The 19,840-nt window shown below is 43.9% G+C and overlaps 1 protein-coding gene across 2 annotated transcripts; it reads left to right on the forward strand.

Annotated features, from left to right (window-relative positions):
• The first annotated feature begins 1,125 nt into the window (after window positions 1-1,125).
• LOC117729891 lies at window positions 1,126-17,282 on the forward strand. 2 transcript variants are annotated; one of them, XR_004609396.1, is made up of 5 exons: window positions 1,126-4,245; window positions 6,337-6,503; window positions 8,027-8,195; window positions 10,603-10,908; window positions 16,405-17,282. XR_004609396.1 is itself a non-coding variant. In XM_034531279.1 (5 exons), the coding sequence occupies exons 1-5, from the start codon at window positions 2,653-2,655 to the stop codon at window positions 16,573-16,575; spliced, it is 2,382 nt and encodes a 793-aa protein (XP_034387170.1). In that variant the 5' UTR covers window positions 1,126-2,652. The 2 variants fall into 2 exon arrangements, 1 of the variants encoding a protein (XP_034387170.1); XM_034531279.1 differs by having other exon boundaries at window positions 8,027-8,171; window positions 16,405-16,575.
• Window positions 17,283-19,840: the final 2,558 nt, after the last annotated feature.

A 19,840-nucleotide genomic window follows, 5' to 3' on the forward strand; every position in this document is an offset into this window, starting at 1 on the left:
GCTAACAAGTGGCTAAGTGAGACAACTAGCCTTTAACTCGGTGGTGGTGTTTTTGTTGTTCCCACAAAGCATACTTTTTGGCCATAATTCCAGTGCAAAAAAGCCCAGCGTTCTTTTTGTGGAGGGAAACTAGTGTGAGACCAACTTTTGGGTTGGCATGCAACAATATGTCATCTCTGCAGCATTCAACACTCCACCCGCAACAAACACTGTTTGATACGGATTCTTGACAAACTAATGCATTGTTGTATCTCTGAATTATCCCAGTTTTTCAAGATGAAACTGTTTCATCAACATTTGGATATATCTCAGGTGGATGGAGTGGAGGTGGAGGGATTATCACGCTAAATGATCACCAATTTAAACAAATATGAGAAGAACATTTAATTAAAATTATTTTTTTTGAGCACAGAAAAAAAGTCTTTGATCTTTTATTTCAACTTGTCAAAAATTGGAGCGGATTTTCTGCATAATTTCAATATAATTTTGACCACCTCCTGAGTTTTTCCTTTTTATGAACCACAATGTAATAAAGACGATGATGATCAAGACCGCGGTGACTATCAGTAGCTGCAGATAGGATTAGAGATAATAGGTTGATGTAGTCCGTATGGCAATCAGAGCGGTACACGGGGTGCAGACTGCATATCAAGGTCATGTTTGCCCAGGGGAGGTGCCAGTGCTCTTAGCTGTGAGCAGACACAGAGCATGATGGGAAACTATATTAAGAAGCTGCTAAAATAACTGCACATGAGAAAAGCGTGTCTTCTTCGACACAAATGATCAATTTGACTTCCTTCCAGCTCTTGATCCCAGACAACAGACCAAATGCATGCATGAACTACAATATCAGCCAGTGTACTGCATTACTGTGTTGGGCTGTGAGCGGCCTATTACCAACATGTATTTCATCTTCATATTACTTGTGCATGGATTTTTACTGTATATTTAAGATCAAGTGGAGTGGAAGTGGAACAGCAGGAGTCTTAAATGCTGCTTCAGCAACTTAGTACCAAGCTTCCCTTATGTTGGGGCCCTTGTGAGGGTCAAGCTCAGAGATGAGGGATGCATGATGATCTGGGCTCTTGTGGTGTGTGTGTGCAGGAGAAGGACCCAAATGCAGATAGACAACAGTTTAATGATTAAAAGAAGACAAAGAAGACAAACCGGAGCACAGAGACTAACGAGGGACAGGTGACAGTGGCTGCCGAGGAATGGATGAATCGAACCAGGCAGGAAGGAAAACAAGACAGAACATCTACAACAGGAAACTAACACAACTCCTTGGACCATGACATTAGCTGTCGTTGGAATCGGCAGATAAAGGCTTTCAAATGAAAATAAGACGACGCATATAGGTGCAGGTGACGCAAACCATTGACGGAGAGGGTCAGGGGCAGCCGGTCACCTCAGTAAACAGTCAACCATGATGGCATTTCTCACAGCATGAATTGGTCTGGTGGAGAGCATACGTTTACTTACTCACAGCTCTTCTTCTCTAACTTGGTTTAAGTCACTGCATCTCAGAACAGAACAGCACCACGGTTGAGTTAAAGCCTGCAAGCTTGTTTATTCAGCCTAAGCTTTGTTAAAACAGAGCAGCTAATAATGGATGCAAGAGCAACAAGTTGCTGGATTGAGAAGAGTAGAGAACCCAGCACCACATGGCAGCAAAACAAAGTGAAGACCTTGTTGTTTTCAAGGTCAAGAGAGAATCTCTACGACGACCCCACGGGGTGTCCCAACTCTGACCTTCCGTGCCATTGATATGTGTTGGTGAGCTCTCTTGTGGATTCCCTTATTTTTGCATCGGTTGTAAAAAAAAAAAGCATTTCATGTTCATTTCTATGCGTGTGATTTTTTTCATGTGCAAAGGCTGCAGGTCATACAGCTTCTCAATCATGACGGATCTATGAAACAGTATTTGCATGTTTGATATTTTAAAAAAAGTGTTTATACGTGTTCTCATTCCAGTTATACGTATTTATTACTGCCATCAGATTGCACCCCAAGTCCTGAGCTGAACACACTCACACACAAGCCGCATGCATCATGCATATTTCATGTATGTAAAGCAGGCAAATAAGTCAAACGTATGCAGCGTAACCACTTAACAGAGCTTGCACATTTGTCTTAATGATTGTAAAATATCGTGTGCATGTGTGATGATGCTTTGATTAGATATTCTCAGTGCAATAATGGCTGCATGTACCATTCTGTCCTTTAAATCCATGTGTTTATTTTCATAATACAGTCAAAGTTGAGGTACTTAGACATGACTGAAGTCAGTTTCCCTGTTTAATTGCTGGATGTCTTTGTCGTCTTAATTATACACTAATACTGTAATAATGTGTCACGCTGGTTTAAGTGTGTTTGTCTCGAGATGATACTGGAGGTCACACTCCTGCAGTCCTGATATCCACCACATCACATGTGCGTGTTCATGTTGCTGGTCCAATATGCAGTCCAATACTGCAGCCTTTTTTGGACGGGGAGCGCGCTTCCAAATCTACCCTCCCGCTGCGCTCGCTCCCCGTGCCTTTAAAAAAAGAGCGTGCACGGCTGAAGGTCACTTAAACACAAAAGGCTTTCAGCGCTGCGGTCCAATATAGCGCATGCGCGCTGCCGGGGGACTGCTTCACAGACCGCAATATGGCGAGAATGCCTGCCAGCGGAGACACGGAGCAGGAGCGGATGAGCTGCCCCGAGAGGCGCATGGAGGAGGGTAACGAGGAGGAGGATGAAGAGGAGATCCAGGAGGTCCAGATCACCGGGGAGGAAGAGGAAGAGGACGAGGAGTCTGATAGAGAGGGTGTGGAGCTGGAGTGGGAGTCAGGAGGCACAGTGCTGGGCTCCAGCGGTTCCGCCGCGGAGATGCGAGCGGTCGTTATGCGGAGTATGGACCGGGAAGAGGAGGAGGGGGAGGCGGAAATCTTCGGCAGCAGCAGCGTGCCCACGAGGCTGGAGTCTCACCTGGAGGGAGACCTTCACCGGTGTGAGCGGAACAAGCTGAGCGAGAACACCCGCCTGGCCACCCGGTACGCGGTGAGGATCTTCAGGGAGTACCTCAGCGAGAAAGCCCAAAGTCCAGACTTTGAAACTCTGGACAAGGAGGCGCTCTGCGCGGTGCTGCGCTCCTTTTACGCGGAGGCGCGCTCCAAAAGTGGACAGTTGTACAGCAAGTCGTCCCTCATTAGCATCCGGAGCTCCCTGAATCGGTACCTCAACGAGCCGCCCTACTGCCGCACCTTGGACCTCACCAAGGACCCGGAGCTGCGCAGCGCCAACCTGACCCTGGCCGCGGTCATACGGAGGCTGGAGGAGCAAGGCGCCGGTCCCGTGGTGCAGAAACAAGCCATCACGCGCTCGGACCTGCGGAAACTGTACGAGTCCTGCGTGTTCAACACCGACACGCCGTTCGGGCTGCTCAACAAAGTCTGGTTCGAGACCTGCATGTATTTCTGCACACGGGGCCGGGAGAACCAGCGGGAGCTGGAGGAGGACTCGTTCGGTCTGGCGGTGGACGAGGACGGGAGAAAGTTTATCTATTTCAAAGCTCTCGGACCGTACCACAAGTCCCGCTCCGCTGCCTGGACCAAGAAGCGTCCGGACGCGGACGAGGACACCTTGCCGCGGATGTACGAGACCGGCTCGGAGCAGTGTCCGTACGCCAGCTTCGCCCGCTACGTGTCGAAGCGGAACCCGCTCTGCAGGGCGTTCTTCCAGCGGCCGCGGGACCACTGCTGCGCGAGCGACGTGACGTGGTACGAGAACAAAGCTATCGGTAAGAACCTGTTGGGCACGAGGATGCAGATGTTGTCGCGCGCTGCCAAGCTCTCCAAGACCTACACCAACCACTGCATCGGTGCAGTCTCCATAGCAACGCTCAACAGCATCGTGGGCGCCGCGGGCTCCAGGTCGACGACGCTTTACGTTGCCACGGAAACGGTCAACGGCCACGCGCAGGCTCACCTCCAGCTCGTGATTCCGTACCTTCGCCGGGTATCCGACGTTGCGGGTCTGAAGCCGGCAGCAGCGACAATAAACACATCATCAACAACAACAACAACAACAACAACAACGAAGAACAAAGTCAGCGCCGAGGAGGACCCGGGGGCTCCTCACGCCAAGAGGCTGTGCGTGCGCCCCGGGACACGCGCAGAGTCGCCTGGAGAGCGGAACGAGAGCGAGTCGGTCCCTGCGAGAGCCACGGAGTCCCGTATAAACACCCAGCCAGACACACAGGTGAGACAGAGAGAGGGAGAGAGAGAGAGAGAGAGAGAGAGAGAGAGAGAGAGAGAGAGAGAGAGAGAGAGAGAGAGAGAGAGAGAGAGAGAGAGAGAGAGAGAGAGAGAGAGAGAGAGAGAGAGAGAGAGAGAGAGAGAGAGAGAGAGAGAGAGAGACTACTGTGCAGATATAAGTTCATTGTTACAAAATGAGCTCTAATGGAGATGATCACACATCTCACTTTTAAGGAGGACGTATTCTTCATGCGGTGCATCACGTATTACATTCAGTGTAGGATATACTCAACATCAAAGTGTTATAGAATTGATGAACGAGAGGAAACAGCTTGCACTTTTGTTTCTTCTTTTTTCTTCAGTTTGTGCCATCAGAGTAAAATATGCTAATCACTCAAACATGTTACATTATAACCAAAACAGAGCTAAAAAGAGAGAGATTTGGGGATTTAGTTTTGTGGTTGTGTAAATAATTAAATATTTATTAAAAATATTCATCCACAAAATATTTTTGTGTTATATTTACAACTTGTTCCGATATGCCCAAGAGGGTAGGAAAATAAATAGTTAATGCAAAGTCATGGATACTATTGACTATTGATTTTACTAGCCCACGGGGCAATCTTGAATAGCTGGTGCTCCGACAGAGAAAAGTCATATTTCTGTTCCTGACAGACTGTCCCAGTGTTTCTTTGCTTCATTTTCTGGCAGTCCTGAGGCTCTAAACTCATCAGCACTTCTCTAAAACTCAGCTGGTCAGACCCACCAACCAGTCCACATGGAGGTCACAGGTTAACGTGTGATAGGTAGCCATGGAGACACTTGGTGGACTGTATTGGGTTTATAACAGTTTAGTCCCATAGGCCTGATGATACAGGGCATATTAAGCCCTCTGTTTGTTAATAGATTAATATTAAGCCCTCTGTTTGTTAATAGATTGGATTGAATTATGTTTGGCCAATAGGGAGCAGCAGAACAAGATCTACAAATTATCAACTTGTTTTTTTTAAGTTGTTTTTTTGCAAAAGGTATAAACAGGTGCCTCATTTTACACATCCAGCAGACATGAAGCTACATTACCATTCATCTCGGGTCAAGTCTCTGGTCACCTGATGAATATTAGCCAAATATTCCCTCCTTTTTGTTCTGTTTTTGGTCACGACCAACTCCTGAGATAAATATGTCACTGCTAAATGCTTCGCTATGTTCACCAGCTAATACCAGCTACCAGCTAGTCTGTGTCACTGGTTGCTTCTGAATAGTGAACACTGACTTCATCAGAGATGTTTCACTGAAAACAGCAACTTGTTGCTAGAAACGAGCTTAGAGACTGAATCCGGCTGCCACCGACCAACCAACCTTGTCTGGAGACTTACAACTTTAACCCTTTCACAGTGTTAATTATAACATTTAGTCGACTAATAATTGCTTATTCACTTCTAGTTGCTAAAAACCAAGATGGCGACAGCCAAAATGCAAATCGAGGCTTTGAAACTGTAGTCCTTAAACCAATGGGTGACTATGACCCAAATCAGTGAAGTGGAGGGGTATACAACCAAAACAGCTGAACAACACTAAACCTCCATAGAGGTGTGGGGGGCTGCAACGTTGAGTGGTTTGTCACTACAAATGTAAAACTCAAAAGAAATGGCCTCAAAGAGCAGAGAGGAGCTGCCTGGACCAAGTTGATGATCATTTTGTGTGGGCTCATCGTTGATTTGAACATATGAATTAGTGCAGCTTCAAGATAGTGGATTCACAGATGGATTTAAGATGGATCAATGTTGAGGGAAGAGAGAAGGCAGTGTCTGATGCGTTCTTCCTCATTTTGTGTGTCCTCCACGTTAGTGTAATAATAATGCAGCCTATATTAAAATTGTGCATTTACACCACCTAATGTTGTCATGTCGGAGAACTAAAATGAATATAATATTGTGTACAATCTGGCATTGGAAATAAATTGGAAATGTCTGACTGGCGTCTGTTGACATCTGATAACCACATTACTGCTGCAACTGATACTACAGCCCTATAATTACTTTTATACTGGTAATACCACTACTTTGTGTGTGTGTGTGTGTGTTTTGTGTCCCAGGACAACTGTATGTCCAGTCGGCAGCAGGTCTCTGCGTCTCCTCTGGGCTCCTCCGGCATCCCCGCACCAGCCCAGCTCACCAAAGCCAACGCACCCGTCCACATCGATGTAGGAGGACACATGTACACTAGCAGCCTCGCCACCCTTACAAAGTACCCCGAGTCACGGTGAGAGACACACATCCATTATGAAAAATAACCTGAATATACCTGAAATATGTCCGACGCCTTACATTAAATCCTGACATGTAATCCTAATCAGTATTCAGGTGTAATAAAAGGTATATCCCAGATTTGGAGTAAATTAATCGATTAATATAGTTAATAAACTAATATTAGTCTTTTAATGGGCTCTCTGCATAGGTTATGGGGTTCTTAAGGGGTGAACACTACCCCTTAATTTGTAATGCAAAAGGAGATAATTAACAAACATACAGTAAAGATGAAAATTCAGTGTTTTGTTAAAGGAGCAGTGTGTAGGATTTAGTGGCATCTAGTGGAGAGGTTACACAATGCGACCAATTGGATAACTCTCCCCTCTCCACTCATATTCTGTGTCGAAGAACTAAGGTGGCCTTCAGGTTGACATAAAAACGTTAAATCTCCTCTATTGGTTTGTACGCTCTGGGCTACTGTAGTAACATGGTGACACCACCTCTGTGCTGATACAGTTAGTCTGATTCTGTAGAAGTTCCCACGACTCACTGTTCATCTTGACCCCCATAAGTACGTTTCTTACTTTTTGCTGCCGATGTTTCCACAGTTTAATTTCTGAGTATGTGGCCTTTGTGGATCCCTGTTAGTGCCCTCATCTTGCTTTAAAAACTCAAATATAATAGAGGTGATTGTCAGCACTTTTAAATCTGCCAAGTGGCATTCATGCATACCGCATTCATGCATACCGCATTCATGCATACCGCATTTTAATGATTATGTGACGTTTTTAATTTAGTCCGTTAAGTGCTGGTGGTCCATTAACCACTCACTGCTTTTCTGGGGGATTCTGCTAATGCAAATCTTAACTTGTAAATACCAAAAAGGCAAGTCAACGCGCCCTCTCAATAATTACAAGTTGGATTCATACACTAAAAAAGAAACCCTGGCTCAGTTCAAACTGCTACAGTCTCACATGGTCTGGTATAACCTATAACTCTGCCAGTGCAGTTATAGTTTTCCTCTTTCCAAAAGAGAGACATTTCAAATGAGCCGTATGTACGAGTGTAACCATTCTTCCTCTCGATACCACCTGCTAAGCATCCCCCTCCCAGCAAAATGTTACAATGGGGGACACAACTGAAAGCCCACATTTCTATATAACAATGCATTTTAAGAAGACATTTGTGTCTGAAAATACTTAGTAAACGGTGAGTGACCGATGGCTCAGAGGGACAGCACAGACACAGACTTGCATGTGAACAGAGGGCTACTGACCTCGCATTGGTGTTTGAAGAGTTGGAAGTAGGAACGGTTTGAACCCAGCAGTTGATGGGAAGTTAAGCTGCTGCATCATCTCTACAATTATACACTAAAATAAGATTAAGAGAATAAGTTTGAAAGTTGGCAAAAGGTTTCTCGAGTTATGCACATTCAGCTGCCTTTGAGGACATCTGTGGCCAGTAGACAGGACAGCCTAACATTGGGTTATCATTTGATGAAGAGGACTCTGTTTCCGTCTTTCTGGTTTCTGGCAGGATCGGCCGTCTGTTCGAGGGAACGGAGCCCATCGTGTTGGACAGTCTTAAGCAGCACTACTTCATCGATCGGGATGGACCCATGTTCCGCTACATACTTAACTTCCTTCGGACCTCCAAACTTCTCATCCCCGATGACTTCAAAGTGAGTGTCTAGAGCTTTGATCAGGTACTACCACAGTTTATCTGAACAGTCCTGAAGACAGGGAAGAAATCAATTAAAACCCTTGTGTTGTCCTGGGGTCAGAATGCTGACCCCAAACAAAAGGTCTGAAAATAATGGGGGTTGTTTGATACTATGCTCTTCGTGATAATAATACATTTGAAGTAATTTGATTGAATTATGGGGGATTTATTGAATTTAATAACTTATGTTGTCCTCTGGGGTCAAAAAGACCCCGCAGCACAAAGTGGTGCAATGGGGCAACGTGTCACACCAAGCTTTCCAAAACATCTTTGATCTTGGATGTTTGATGTGTGGGGTCAAGAAATGGTTAAAACAACAAACAAAAGCAGGTCTTTTCTCACAGGTGTTGGGGCATTTCACAATGAGACAGGCAGCACAATGAGGAGGCTTGTGAGCTAATTTGAACTATGTTGGGGAAAATAATGAACAGGAGGACAATGCTGAACATCATGAGGATGAAGAATCAACTGATGAGGAGGATTCAGGGTCCGAAGAGACGGGAAATAATGACCAGGAGGACAATGCTGAACATCATGAGGAGGAAGAATCAACTGATGAGGAGGATTCAGGGTCCGAAGAGAAGGGAAATAATGATGAGGTGATGGATCCAACATACAGACCACATGCTACTTCTTCCTCTGAAGAAGCCCCCACATCACCTGTTGCAGAAATGGAAGAAGAGTATGAAGTGAAGGAACATGAAGAACATGAGGAAGAATCTGAAGCTGAAATGGAAGAAGGATCCGAAATGGAGGACTGCACTTATGATGATGAAGAGGAAGAATCTGAGGAAGAGGCTGCGATAGAAGAATATTTCCAGTCAAAGGATTGATCTGGTCTTCCATCCCGCCCAGTGACGGACGACGCATGTTGACAGCAGAGAGAGAGAGACAAGCCACCATGGACCAACCGCATGAGGTGGAACATGACAAACAAGGAGGGGCGACTTGTATGGCAACAAGTGGAGAAAGATGGATCCAATGGACATGAAGGAATATGCAGGTTTGTTGATTCTCGCTGGCATAGTAAAGAAGCTACAGCTAGTTTATGGCATGCCGAGCCTGGGAGTGCAAATTTCCGTGCTACCACGACACTCAAGATGTTTCATAAAATCTCAAGAGTGATTGGAAGATTGCCAGGCACGAGACAAACTTGCTCCCATTTGAGACATTTGGGACAAGTGGGTGTCTCTCCTGCCGTTGATGTACGATCCGGGCACTGGTGTGACTGGATGAGCGCCTGGTCCCCTTTAGAGGTCGCTGTCTATTCAAACATTACATCCCGAGTAAACCAGGGAAATATGTTTACTCAATTTTGACCCCAGAGGACAACGGGTGTGATTACGTGCTGCCATTAGAAAAAACAGCATCCTCACTAAACTTTGACATATACCACTCTGTAATAAGTCAAAATAATATAAAGTCAAAATAAAATAATTGTTTAATTTCCTTTGCACAATAACATTATTGAATTCACTTATCAAACAACACAAATGATCCCAAATGGTGTGCACTTTTGACATTATTTCAAAAAGAGGGTGCCCTGACTGGAGTAAATAATCACTACTATACAAGATATATATATATATATATATATATATATATATATATATATATATATATATATATATATATATATATGTATTCAATTAAATTCAGTTTATTTTATATAGCCCAATATCACAAATTACAAATTTGCCTCAGAGGGCTTATACTGTGTATATGTTGAACTAGAAAATTGCACTCAGTAGAGGGCAGATGTGCACCAGGTGTGTCTCCATCTCCCCTCACAAACAAAGAAGAGTGGAATCCCGCGCAATTGTCCATCCCATCTCCCTTACAGTCAAGATGGTGGCAAAGATAAGATCTGATATCATGCCGAACTTTAGTGGATCATAACGTATGGGGTATAGAAATAATCTTTGGATGCTCCAGCTCCATACAAGACCAAACATAGCTGGAAATAGGCTTCTGAAGCAGTTGTTAATCACTTGCAGCCCCGACCGGCCGGTTAGGAGGAGTGAGGAGTCGATGATGCTATGAAACAATCAATAAAATAGTTTTTTCAAAAATTGTGAATCACCGCAACCACAAGAGGTCCTTGTGCATACAGTCATGCATGAGCACAAACAAACAATGGTGATTATTTTAGCAAAGATATGATAGATGTGGACCTCTCACATTCACTGAAAAGACTCATGACTGTGTCATGCTTTTTTTAATCTATGTTGATTAATGCTCTGCTCATGTATGTGTGTGTGTTTGTGGGCTTCTGTTTGCATGCCTGTGTATTTTCATTATCTTGTCTTTTCTGCCTGTTTCTTCTGTCTGTGCGTGTATGTCTCTGAGCTTGTTTTGTGTATATTGTGTGTGTGTGTGTGTGTGTGCAGGAATACTCCCTGCTGTACGAAGAGGCCGGTTTCTTTCAGCTGACTCCTCTGCAGGCTGAGCTGCAGCGCTGGAGGACGGAGCAGGAATGCGGGGGGGCGTCTCTGGAGTGCGAGTGTGTTGTGATTCATGTGGCCCCAGAGCTCGGTGAGAGGATCAGCGTGAGCGCCCACCGGGCCGTGATCGAGGAGGTTTTTCCTGAGGTCAGAGACGTCATATCCAATTCCCTGAACAGCAGCTGGAACCAGGACTCCGCGCACATCATTCGCTTCCCGCTAAACAGCTCCTGCCACCTCAACTCTATCCAGGTACAAATTACACCCGGGGTTCAGATTTCAAACCCTTTAACAGCAATGTCTGTCAGGGATCGGACAGTAATGACTAAACTGTTTTCTCAGGATCAGGTTTTCTCTTTGTATATTTTGACACCACTGCTCCTTTTTTACCTTCATCTTCTGTGAGCCATTCAATGACGTAGAAGAAACAAACTAATAAGGCTCCAAAGGGACTGGGGTTTGGACATGTGTACAATTAGGTTCATTGTTCGTATTGATGAAACACCTGTTGGGGAACTACAGCCAAGACTCCAGATTACAAGGCAGCAAATTGTGTAGTGTGAAAGTCCAAGGGAAATGATCGTTAAAGTGCCTTAAGCTTCTGTATTGTTGTGTTTTCCCCAGTAAAGCGGAATATTTAAAAGCTGGACATACGCTAAAAAAATGCTAATGATTTTATCATCTTTATTATTCTATTATGTCCACTGCTTCTGTTATCATTAGTATTCGTCATTTTTCCATCACTTTACTACTTTCATTTATATCACATTCATTGAATGTGTTGTAACTCTGTAATGCTGTGGGGGGGGGGGGGGGACAGAGGATGTCATATGTATACAGATTGTAAAGCACTCTGAGGATAATTTGTCATTTGTGATTTTGGGCTATAAAGCTCATCTAGTCTACGTGTGTTTTGTGGACTCACATATTGTGAACAACTGTGTCCCCTGGCGTGTCCTGTCGGGGGCTACTTTGGGAATATGGGGTATCGGGGTTGTTGCTATGAGCCATGTATATGTATCCTTGTATAACCTAACTGAGAGCTGTGTTTGTAGACAGGTAGTTCACAGCCGAGTGTCAAGCAGTAGGAATGAGTCTCAGTACCTCCAAGTCTGAGACCATGGTTCTCTCTGAAAATGGGGAGTGCGCATACAAGGTTGGGAGTGAGCGAGGGTGTCAAGGTCTTGTTCACGAGTGAGGGTAAAATGGAGCATGAGATGAGCAGGCGGTACGGTGCTGTGTCATAAGTAATGCAGGCGTATCAGTTGTTGTGAAGAGGGAGCTGAGTTGGAAGGCAAACCTTACAATTTACCATCACCTATGGTCATAATCTCTGGGTAGTGACCGAAAGAATGGGACTGTGGATACAAGTGGACAAAAGGAGCTTCTATCCTTTCTCAGCCTTAGTATCAGGGGAAGGAGCTCAGACATTCGGAGTAGAGCTGTTGCTTCTTTTTGTGGAAAGGGGCCGGCTGAGGTGGTTCGGGTATCTGATCAGAATGCCTCCTGCATGCCTCCCTTTTGAGGTTTTCCAGGCACATGCTGGAGAGATTATATATCTCAACAGGGCCCCTCAGGAAGAGCTGGGAAACGTTGCGAGAGAGATGGATGGAATTTTTCTTTACCCTAACCATAACCCAACCCTCTCATAGACATCTCACATTCAAAATGTATTTAGTTTCCTTCACTTTTTTTTTTACATTTTGTTACGTTGCAGTATTATGCTAAATATCTCTCATTAATCTACACAATAGATTTCCAATTGTATTCAAAAGACAAAACTGAAATAGCACAATGACAAAAGCATTAAGACCTTGAATACGGTCTTAGTTAAGGTAAGCTTTGAACACCTGGATTTTAGGGAGTTTCTGCCATTCTTCTCTGCAGCTCATCTCCAGCTTTGTCAGATTGGATCCCCCCTGCATGTCTCCATCCATCACATCTGTTAGGAAATGTTTTTCTTTAATCTTTTGTTAGTCCGCTTCAGTCAAAGAGTCCTATAATATATTGAAAGTGTTGCGAATCAGCCAATGACTTCCTTGTGTGGAGATACATTGATGGCTGACACACTGTATTACTGTCTGTCTATTTTTGTCTCAGGGGAAATATCAGTCAGTCAGAGATGAAGTCAGAGGACCGGAGAACTCCTGAGGGCAAACTGAGATAATGTCACCATGTTGTTCCCTTTGGTAGGAAGGGGAGGGATAAAAATGAATACACTACTTCTAAAGTAGTTGATGTTTCAGCCCAGATTGTGAGATGGATTTTACCTTGAGAAAAGGAAGAGTGACCCAAAGCCCAGGGGCCTCTTTCTCAGCTATTGTTAGCGACACATGTATACACGGGCAAAAGACCTTTAGACTATATCAGAGATATATCAGAGAGCAATACAATACACAAGTAATCGAAGCTTCATTATTCGTTCACATTCACACGTAACTATCAGTTTTATTTTGGGGCACATACTATTGCTCCTCCTCTTTTAGGGAAGATTTGGGGATTTAACTGCCCACCAGACGAAGACGACATGTGCATAGCATTTAGTTAAAACACAAACCATTTTTGGTTGTGTTTCTGTATTTGTTCATGTTTTCTGTATTTGCATTTGTTTCCAGTATTTGCTTGCTTTTTCTCTATTTGGTTGTTGTTTCGGTATTAGCTTGTCATGTCTGTATTTGTGTGTTGTGTATTTGGTTACTTTTCCTGTATTTGGTTGATTTTTCTTGCTTTTTCTGTATTTGGTTGTTATTTCTGTATTAGCTTGTCATTTCTGTATTTGATCGCGTTTTCTGTATTTGATAGTGTATTCTAGTATTTGATCGTATTTTTTTTTTTAGACATACATTTATCTCTACTGAGATCATAGTTTTTCTCTTTTATGGGAGGAGAAGAGGGGCAATTGTTTTGTGTGTAGCCTTAAGAATGGTGACATGCTGACATTATTTCTCTTCATGTAATCTGCTCATTTGTTCATTTTAAATACAAATATAGAGAAGACGTTAGCGTGACAGAACTGTAGCATGTAACGATTCCATTTCTCATTGTTGCTGGACAGTCTAATGATTAGACTGTCCAGCAACAATGAGAAAAAAGTATACAGTATGTGAGCAGAGGCACATCATTAGCTTGCATCACCCATCTGTGCAGCTTTAGTGCTTGAAAATGCAACAAACCAAGAAACACACTTTGAACACAGAGCTGACATCAATGCTCAACACACTCTTTTTGCCTCTTTTTTGGTTTGTGTTTGATTTTTTCCCCCTACATTTATTTAGCTAGGTTCGGGAACAGAGACCACAGCCCAAACACATCTCACTTTTGACTCCACAAGTCGTGTGACAGACAAGCAAAACAATCTAATCTTTTTACCTCATACAATGGACCAGGAGCTCTTTCTCAACCCTTCTGATAACGACCGGTCCGAAGAATACCAGCTAACTCCTGAAGTCCCGGAGCTCCCTCCTTTTCCCACCATCCTTTGTCGCCAGCAAGCTCGGTTGCATTTAGCCATCCACATTCCCGATGCTCTCGGCATCCATCCTCCAACAACTCCAAAGTAAGGCGAGGGACGGACAGCTACCAACAACTACCACAGCTCACTCTGACGACAGGGATCCACAGTGGAGTCTTCAACCTAAACCTGTTGTTTCCTCCTGTTTCTGCTTTCCCCCCTCCCTCACCCCACTCATACCAGAGTTGGACGGGGAAAAAAGAGACTTATCATCAACCTGCTAACTCCCCACGGCTCCACCGTTCCAAGCATCGATAACCTAATTCATCACTCAGATGACTTTGATTCTGTTCCACCATCTTTCTACCCCCAGCACATGGTCTCCACACTCTCACTTCTGTTTTCCAGGAACTTGTTGTTCTTCTTTCCTCAGATCCCTGTACATCCCTGAAATTCCTTAGCATCTATTGTACGTATGTCCATCCTGATAGAAGGATCCTCCTCTGTTGCTCTCCCTGAAGTTCTTCCTGATCCGATGCAAGGTCCCGGGACACAGGATGTTCTAAGCATACAAATTGTAAAGCCCTCTAAGGCAAATTTGTAATTTTGGGCAATCAAAATAAATGTAATTGAATTGAAAGAACATATTAGCAAGCTATTCACAGATGCAGTCCCCTCCTTCAGCTTGTGGTCCTCAGCCGAATGGCTTCCCTAATTCCCATCCCTCACTCCTTCCTTACAATTTCCTATATTTACCCAGAAGTTATAGCAGGGGACACAAATGGTCCAAAAAGACCATCTCATTCTATTCTGACAACAGTGCGGTCGTAGACATCAAGGACGGACATATTGTCTTGATGTAATTTAGTTCATGCAGATGCTCACTCTAGTTTTGGCTCAGCACTAGTTCATCATCCAGGGATCCCACATCCCAGGTCTCAAAAATTAACTTCACAAAACTGTCCTTAGGGTCTCTGTGTCAAGCCTTGACCTTACCGGCATATCACCATGCTAATCAAAGGTCTCCGTAAAACCCGAACCACATCCACATCCACATCCTACAACTAAACGTGTGCCCCTCACTTAAGACATTCTTACCCGCTGCATCTGTAAACTCCGCTCAGGGTACTTGTCTCCATTCATAGACAAAGTCCTAGAATCCATGTTCTTATTGGATTTTCTGGACTTCCTGCGCTGCTCAGAGTACTGCTCCAACCCTCGACTACCATCCTTAATGACACACCACCATGTCCGACATCTCCAACCATCCTCCTGACATCGCCTACCCAAACGCAACTTCTCAAACGCAGCAAGACCAACCAGGTGGGTCCACCTAAACCCATCTACTTCTTCCAACTAGACTCGTACCTCAGTCCATATGAAACCATCTGCAACTACATAAGCTAAAGACGAGCCAGAAAAATGTATCTGCAAGACATCACAGACAAGGAAAAATGTGTCATACGTTCTGGTTTCACCACCACTTCCGCCATATCTTATCTACATCCGGAAGATCCCCCGATACTCGGGCCATTCATTCCGCATCGGAGCCGCCTCCACTACGTCAATATAATGTATATCATGACGATTCTTGGCCGCTGGTCTTCGCTCGCATACCTCACCTATATCCGTTCCAGCCTGAACGACAAAACGTCCACACACACTTGTCTTCATGAAGCTAACTCTTGGGGACTCGTCGGAGAAAGCCCCCACTCAAGTCTCCACTTCCACAGTTCCAACCAGATACCGTGTGTCAGCGGCCCATCATCCTCTCCTTATCTATCATTCCACGACCCTCTTAGCCCTCCACATCCTTCATCCCCTACCCTACATCCCTTCATTCCACTTCCCCCATACCTTACTCCCTTCAACTTCCTTCCACACCCTGGATCTATCCCTCTTACCTCAACACTTAATAAACCATTTGAAACCCTTATCGTTATTGGTGTGGTCTTTGTTAGTGAATTAAGTTGGCCCTTAACAAATGTCACGCCAGCCAAACTACTCCTTTAATTTTGTATTCTGAATTAGTATTTGACTATAGCGTCTTTCAAGTTATACTGATGGAATATGTTTGTGTTTGTAGAAATATGAGACAATCCTGGTAATAATTACTATGTGTTGTTTTTAGCCCATTCTGTTCCCGGTGTGACTCATGCAATGGTTGTTCCTCAATGTGTACCAATAGAAGGCACTAAAGTTGGAACATTTTCAAATCTACACATATTCACTACTCTTCCCAGAATACGCCCACAAACATGTCTAAATGTCTTGTTTTGGTTTGTGTGTGACTGCAGGTGTTGGAGCAGCTACAGCAGAGAGGGTTCTGGATCACAGGTTCATGTGGCGGTGGAGTCGACTCTTCCCAGTTTAGTGAATACATTCTACGAAGGGAAAGCCGAAGCAGAAGCAGAAGCAGCCGATACCCCCCGACCCTCATCCGAATAAAAAAGGAATTTAAGGACTGAACAAACAGAAGTCCCCCTGTTTGCACACATATCAGCGACTGTTTCTCTTACAGACAACAGATTAACTTCAGCATAACATACTGAGCAGACATGAGTACACAGAATCTCTTACGCCAGTGAATATACTCTATAGTTGACTTCTTCTTCTTTGACACTGTGCCGCATAGATTTTCACACAGCAATATCATTACAGTAAAAACATGGATCCATTGGTGCAGGGATCTGCAGGGGATCATGGGAATTGGATCCTAAATTGGAGGTACACTGGCATTAACATTTCTATTGATATGAAATGGAGGCTGGTACTTTGGGATGTGCAGTATTGATAGTCTTTTATCACGACTCATGTCATTTTATATTGCGATATAGTCCTTGGAATTCCTTTGAGAAATCGTTGATAGATAACATAAAACAATGCTAATTTTTTGTTTTGAGCTGATACATTGAATTAAATACCTAAAAACAGGTACTGCATCACATTGATGCACACATTCTGTAAATTGATACTGCCATAGAACAGTCCTGTGATTTCCAATATTGACCACATCATCATAATACCACAATGATTAAAGGTAGAGCTATTACATATCTCTTCATCATCATATTGTCCAACCCAACCATTATTAATTTCTACCATGTTTTCAGACCACTGACTGAGGTTCTAATTGTGCCATGTCAACATTAATAAATGCATTAACTTTCACATCAAGCTGATATTTACTGAATGGTTAAATAACACAAATGTCTGGTGGCTACAGCTGATGATATGACTACAAGGTTATCACAATGATTCAAATACAGTCAAGAGACTATTGAAGTACAGTATTTTAAAATTACTACTGGATTAGGGTTGTCACGATACCAAAATTCTAACTTCGATACGATACCTGCCATAAATATCACGATACCCGATACTTACGATACGATACCAGAATTCGTTACAATACCATAAATATGATACAATACTGGTATATTTATCTATAATAGTAATAAATAAAGCATCTGTATAGTTCCCTATTTATCAGCTTGTTCCTGCCCAGCTTGTTGAACACTTAACAAATGGCATTAATATTAGTATTAGCATACAGCAAGATATTAATGAAAACTTCATGGTGCCATCATAGCATTGATTATACACAGCTATGTAGGCCTTTTGTCCGTATCTGACCAGATGACTACATAGTTCCTTTCATAAGTATGAGCAATTGTAGAGTTCATATTTTATCTTAATTCAGGTCAGGTCAGGTATGGGGGCATGCGCCAAGGCAGCGCGTTGCTGCGTCCACCTTCCGACGGTACTCCCGGGGTCTCCGCATGGCCATCCCCCAGGCGGACACTTGTCCCAGTCCCATCCTACCGAAGTCACGATCAACATGGGCGACCCCTAGGTCTCCTCCACCTAACAGGGTCTCTCAAAGAGAGAATCCTGTGGGCCGGGTCAGCCTCAGGGAATCATGTCACATGCCCATAGTGCCGCAGCTGGCGCTCTCGTATAATGCAGGTAACATACCTCATCTGAGTCTCCCGGAGTAATAGCTCATTAGGTACAAAATCCGACCAGCGATACCCGTGGATCCTTCGGAGAGACATGGTACCAAAGGAGTTCAGTCTTTGCCTCAGGTCACTGATTAGTGTCCAAGTCTCACACCCATAGAGTAAGACAGGCAATACCAGCGACCTAAAGACTCAGACCTTTGTCCTCTTGCACAAATGCTGAGAACGCCACACACCCTCATCCAGTGAGTCCATCACTCCCCAGGCGCGGCCCAGATGTTGATTGACTTCCTGACCGCATCCGGCAGAGACATGGACAACACTGCCTAGGTAAGTGAATGTCTCCGTGACCTCAACATTCTCGCCACACACAGGAACAAATTCGACAGCCGCATCCAAGACATTGAATGCCTGAACCTTGGTCTTGATCCAGGAGATACGCAGTCCCAGCGGTTTCGACTCCTCACCCAGCGTCACGAGGGCCCCAGTGAGAACATCCAATGACTCTGCGAAGATGACTGCATCGTCGGCAAAGTCCTGATCTGAAAATCTGTCATTACCAAACGAAAACCCCGCAGCCACTTGCCACCGACATCCTCCCAAGTATCCAGTCCATGCATGCGTTGAACAATGTGGGTGTTAGGACGCATCCCTGACGCACCCCAGTATTTACTGGAAAGAAGTCAGAGATAGTGTCTTCCGCTGCGGTCAAGTGAGCCTCCACTTGAGATGTAATGCACCTCTATTCAGGGTGTTATGGTACAGAGGCGGGTACGGCCCAAAAGCACCGAGATAGACCCTTATTTAAGCAATGTGTTTTCCAATTTTATATAACAAGTCAAAAACAACATTATTATTTATTTATTATATGAAATAATATTTTACAGTTACACTACTGTACTGTTTTTAATGGAAAGTCAGCTCAAATTCAATGATTCTATTCATAATTTCACAATATTATAACTGTTCTTAAAGCAGATCCTTAAAAGGTTATATTCTATTTCCACTGATTTGTTGTTCATGAGGTCCCCTGCTATGTTCATGTCTATTTTTTTGAGATTTTACTGTACAGTTTTTGTGAAAATTAAAGGCAAAGTTGGCTCAAATGAAAAGATGATATTCTTAATTTCCCAATATTTGAACGGTTATTAAAGCATATCTTTAAAAGGTTACATTCTATTTCCACTAGTTTGTTGTTCACAAGGACCTCTATGTCCATGGTTATTTCCATGAGATTTTACTGTACAGTTTTTGAGAACGTTAAAGTCAGCTAAAAAGAGAAAATGATATTCATAATTCTCTAATATTTGAACTTTATTTAAAGCAGATCTGTAAAAAGTGTACATGTATATGAAAAAGACACTGGATTGTCATTCAGGAGGACCTCTGCTATGTCCATGGTTATTTTCACGAGATTTTACTGTACACATTCACAGGAACGACTCGCAGACGTTGGTTTCTTTAGCTTGCCGGTTTATTCACAGGAGCTCACAGTAGTGAAGGTACTTCGCTAACAGTGGCTAACCTGAATCGCTAACTAGCTCATGTTGCTTCGCTCACACTCGTCATAACAACAACACAACACAGTCACTTCGTCGGTACACCTCCCGCCTACCACCACCCTACTCCCCCAATCACAGGGCTCAACCCTCCCAACCAGCACGCTGCTTCCCTGTGATTGGCCAGCTAACCTGAACATTTCAAGCAACATCCAAACCGTGAGTGTGAATACAGGTCGCCAGGAGTAGTATAAATGTCAGTCAGTGATTAC

Source organism: Cyclopterus lumpus, chromosome 4 (assembly GCF_009769545.1).
Source record: "Cyclopterus lumpus isolate fCycLum1 chromosome 4, fCycLum1.pri, whole genome shotgun sequence".
Lineage (NCBI taxonomy): Eukaryota > Metazoa > Chordata > Actinopteri > Perciformes > Cyclopteridae > Cyclopterus > Cyclopterus lumpus.